The sequence below is a fragment of the Echinops telfairi genome, unplaced genomic scaffold (genome assembly GCF_000313985.2).
Source record: "Echinops telfairi isolate 266 unplaced genomic scaffold, ASM31398v2 ScPeMD7_2573;HRSCAF=3158, whole genome shotgun sequence".
NCBI lineage: Eukaryota > Metazoa > Chordata > Mammalia > Afrosoricida > Tenrecidae > Echinops > Echinops telfairi.
This window is the reverse complement of record NW_022106471.1, coordinates 216,373-220,607: the sequence shown is the minus strand read 5'-3', so window position 1 is coordinate 220,607 and position 4,235 is coordinate 216,373. Positions and strand designations below refer to the sequence as shown.

Here is a 4,235-nt window from a genome sequence, read left to right as displayed (position 1 = left end):
AGGGCACAGATGGAGAAGAGGAAGGTGCTGATGGGGTCAGCTGCCTTGTACTGAGGCTGTCGAGGAAGAGACCCCCTAAGCCCAGGAGCCAGGGACCTTTAAGAGGCAAATCCAGGGGCCTCTGGAGTAAATCCGACCCTGAGAAGCCCAGCTGAGAGGCTGCTTGCAGGGCTAAGGGGGTGTGACCAGGGCTGGGAGTCTGGGGAGCTGGAGGGGGACTGAGCCCTTTGGGATGAGCCCTGCTTGCCCAGCAGTACCTTGAAGTAGATGAGGATGGAGGCCGCCAGGACCCCGAGGCTCTGCAGGAGGTCCCCCAGCACGTGCACAAAGGCTGCCCGGACGCTGGTGTTCCCCAGGGGCAGGGGCTCCCCGGGCCCCTCCTCCAGTGGCGCATATTCAGACCCCCTAGACCCGTGGCTGTGGGGGGGCCCCGCCTGGTGCAGCACAAAGGCCATCCTGAGGGGCAAGCAGAGGAGCTGAGCCCGGGAAGGTCACTGGCCCACCGACCCGCCTCCTCCCACCCCCCAGGAGCCCTCCCACAGGCTTGTCTGAGAGCCACGAAGAAGGTGTTCCAGGGCAGGGACCAACTGGACTTGGTGCCAGGAGCCCTGGGTTCAGGTCCTGGCCCTGCTACTAAACAGCTAGGTGACCTAGCCAAGTCAACTAGTCACCTCTCAGGTGCTTAACTGATCCAGTTGTCCCTGAGCTTTAGCTCTCTATCCCAGACCCAGAGCAGTGCAGTTGAGGACTGTGTGAAGTGGGGTGGTGTGTGTGTCAGGGCCTGGGGGAGCCAGTCCCCCATCCTGGTGCAGGGCCCCTCCCCTTGGGCCCCATGCGGGGCCCGCTGCCCCTGGCACGCACAGCAGATTGGCACAGACGGCGATGCTGGCGGTCAGCAGCATGGCACCCCCCTCGATGTGGTAGTCGCTGTGCAGCAGGCGGATGAAGGCCAGGTACAGGAGGATGCCTGTGACCACCCATAGGGAGACCACAGAGGCCAGCGCCCCCAGCGTCTCTGTGGGGTGGGGGTGGGGGCAGAGACAAGCTGTCAGAGGCCAGCAGGGTCCCCCACCCCAGCAAACCCTTGGGCAAGACTCAAGGGCCCGCCAGGCCAGGCAGGGACCTTACCTGAGCGGTGCCAGCCAAAGGTCATAGTGCGAGTGGCTGGACGGGTGGAGAGCCAAAGGGAGAAGAGGCTGGCCATCATGCTGCCCACGTCCGCCAGCAGGTGGGCTGCGTCGGTCATAATGGCCAGGCTGTGCGCCAGATACCCACCTGCAAGGTGCTTCCATTTAAAAACTATAAAGCTGTGTGTGCGTGGGTGTGGGTGTATAACACAGACGGGGAAGACACACACTAGAGTGTGAGCTTTGGTTTTCTCCCATGACGGGCTCACGGGGCATTTGTATGACCTGTTTTTCTCTCATCCATACGCTTCTAGCTCTGTCCCTCATCCCCTCTCCAGTCCTGAGTCCTGGGGCCCCTTCAGAGCACTCATCGCCCCCCTCCCGGCCATCCTGGCCATCTCTGCCAGGGAGCCTCCCTGGGAGCCTGTGTGGAGAGTGGCTTAGGCTGGTGGGGGGAGGGGGCTGAAGGAGCTGCTCTCCCACTTACCGACCACCTCTCCAGCCATGAAGAGGCAGCACACGGCGCAGGCGGCACACAGCTGCCTGCGGGCCTGCAGTCTCTCGGGGGTCAGCCCCTGCTGCGGGGTGGGCTCCCTGTGGCAGTGGTGAAGACACATCTCCACAGGTTTGGGCTCCTCAGGAGGGGCCTCTGGGGGTGCTGTGAAGAGACTGGGACAAGCAAGACAGTTCAACCTGCACTCTGGCCGGGGTCTGACTAGGTTCTCACACCCAGCTCCTCACTGCCCCGGGCTGCCCTCATGAGCCAGGGCCCACCTTTCACTCTTTCTGCAGGCCTGCTGACACCTGAGAGAACCAATGGTAAGGGGAGGGCTAAGTGAGCACCTTAGGCCTGACCCCCAATCCCCCATTCCTTACACAAGCAAGCGTGCACGTGCGCACGTATCTGTAGACCTGCACAGCTGGGAATCATCTTAGAGGCGGGCTAGGCCAACACCTGATTAAATAAACTACAAGTGTGAGGCTTACGGAGGCTAGTTAGTGGCAGCGACGAGGTGAGGACCCAATCAGATGGACTGATTGTGACAGGCATGACAAGGGCTACAGAATGAGCGTGACCTTCTTCCTCATCTCCAGGCTTTTGAGGGGAGCAAGCTGCGTGCCTCAGGAGCTGTGATACGCAGCCAAACATCGGTGGCCATTGCCGTTACAGCAATGATAGCAGGTGCAGGCAGCTAAGGCCCAGATAGAGGACTAGACTATGGCTGCAAAATGGGGGACACGGTCGAGGGAGGTGGGCCTGGAAAGATTTGGGTTAAAATGAGGAAACCTGTCAAGGACCATGAAGGGAAGGTGGTGTGAGGGTGTGGAGGCAGGACGCAGCACATCGTGCCTGCCTGAGGACAGCCTCCCTCCCAAGCCCACCTCCCAGGGCCACTCCCAGCCTGAGGGCCTTCTCTGGACATGGCAGCTGGCAGCTGGTCCTATGTATGTGGCACTTTAAGAGGGGTGGAATGTTGGGACCCCAAAAGTCTGAAGTTCCTGGCACAGAGAACTGGGGCTAGATTGCAGAACTGGTGTTGTCATGTGGAGGGGTCAGCCTGCTGTGTTTGGGGTGGTAGTGGTAGGAGAAGTGGACTTGGGGTTGGCCACGTGACAATCACTCCTAGGAGAGGCCACCATAACTGTGCTGGGTTGGCGCCTCCCTTGCTGAATGAACGGTGGAGCCTCGTGGAGGAGGTCAGAGACCCAGCTAAGGATGACTTGGGTTTTTGATCCATTTGGATCCAATTCTCATCCCCAGGCTACCCAGCCTGAACCCCAACAAGGACAGATCTTGCACAGAATAAAGGACCCCCCCAAATAAAAAAAGTGATCCTAGAAATCCTTAGTCAGCTGTGACAAGAATACCAATGAGAGGGAGATGAGGAAAGGCGGTCGGAGCCGTAAGTCGGAGAGGGGTGTCTGGGGCCTTGAGACCAAAGAAAGCTCTGTCAAGCGCGTGAACTGAGGACTTTGGGGCGGGGTGGGGGCGGGGCAGCCTCATTCATTCCTTGATGAGGTGTGCCTGTCAGTGGACGTGCATGAAGCCCGATCTAATGGGAGAGACAGACAGACGCGGAGGAACAAGTGACACATAAGCCGTGCGACAGCGGAGAGGAACAAAGGGCTTGGGGGGCAGGAGAGTGGGGGTCCAACCCTACTGAGGTGAAGCGGATGTCACAGGAGATGTCTAAGGACAGCCGACCTAGAGGGATGCCGCAGGGTTCTCCAGACAGAGGGAGGATGATGACAAAGGATCGGGGTGCAGAGTGTAAACGTGAGGGGTGCAGAGGTAAGGACAGCACAGGAAGACAGGGCCTTGGATTTGACAGATCATTGCCTAGCCCTGAGATGACCACGCCCATGACTAATGGAGGACTCAGGGAGATGAATTCAGGGGCTGTGAGGGGCTAGGCCAGCGGCTCCCTGCACAGCAGGTCGGTCGGTCGGGAGAATCCCTTTCAGAAAATGCTGCGGCACTCGGTGAAGAATGGTCATCAGAATGGGGATGAGCTAGCCGCCTGAAGAGCACACTCCCTGGTGGTCCCCGGGAGGAGGGCAAGATGCTGTCCCCCGTCCTGAATCTCAGTCAACCATCAACAGGCTGCTCCCTTTTGTTCCGCAGGAAATGGGCACGAAAGCTCGGCCTCCGGGGAGCTGGGGACCCTACATCCTGGCCCTCTGAACCCCCAAACGAATAACAAATCATCCCGAATGGGCTGCGGGGAAGATCTAGGACGAGGGAGAAAGATCAGAAAGCATCACACGGATGTCTGAAGAGATGCCAGGGCTGGGGCCCCAGCATCGCCCACGTCTGCAGTCCCCTGCGGGAAGAAGCCAGACGGGATGTCTTTCCTCCCTCTGCTCATCCGGTCCTCACTCACCCCGGGTCTAGGTCCCCACCCTGGGAAACAGGAGAAACACAGAGACCCACGTCAGAGACAAAGGGAGAGAAAAAGAAGCATTGGAAGGGGTGGGGAGGGGGGGCACACACGCACCACACACCACTGGAGAACCTGTCACATCCCGGAGACAAGCGGACGCTGGGCCGACAGACAAAATGACTAGCGGGAGTGCGCGGAGGCCGGCCGAGCGGGGGCGGTTCCC

The 4,235-nt window shown here is 59.8% G+C and overlaps 1 protein-coding gene across 1 annotated transcript in view; it reads right to left on the bottom strand.

The window, feature by feature from the left end:
• The window catches only part of SLC30A3 (solute carrier family 30 member 3), a 7,877-nt gene extending 5,880 nt beyond the window's left edge, over nucleotides 1-1,997 (bottom strand). Inside the window, exons 1-6 of the mRNA XM_045294079.1 lie at nucleotides 1,902-1,997; nucleotides 1,615-1,796; nucleotides 1,129-1,275; nucleotides 862-1,015; nucleotides 258-456; nucleotides 6-56 (exon numbers count right to left, since the gene is read on the bottom strand). Coding sequence (XP_045150014.1) covers nucleotides 6-56; nucleotides 258-456; nucleotides 862-1,015; nucleotides 1,129-1,275; nucleotides 1,615-1,796; nucleotides 1,902-1,996 — 828 coding nt within the window. The 5' untranslated portion in view covers nucleotide 1,997. The remainder of the gene's footprint in view (nucleotides 1-5; nucleotides 57-257; nucleotides 457-861; nucleotides 1,016-1,128; nucleotides 1,276-1,614; nucleotides 1,797-1,901) is intronic.
• Nucleotides 1,998-4,235: the final 2,238 nt, after the last annotated feature.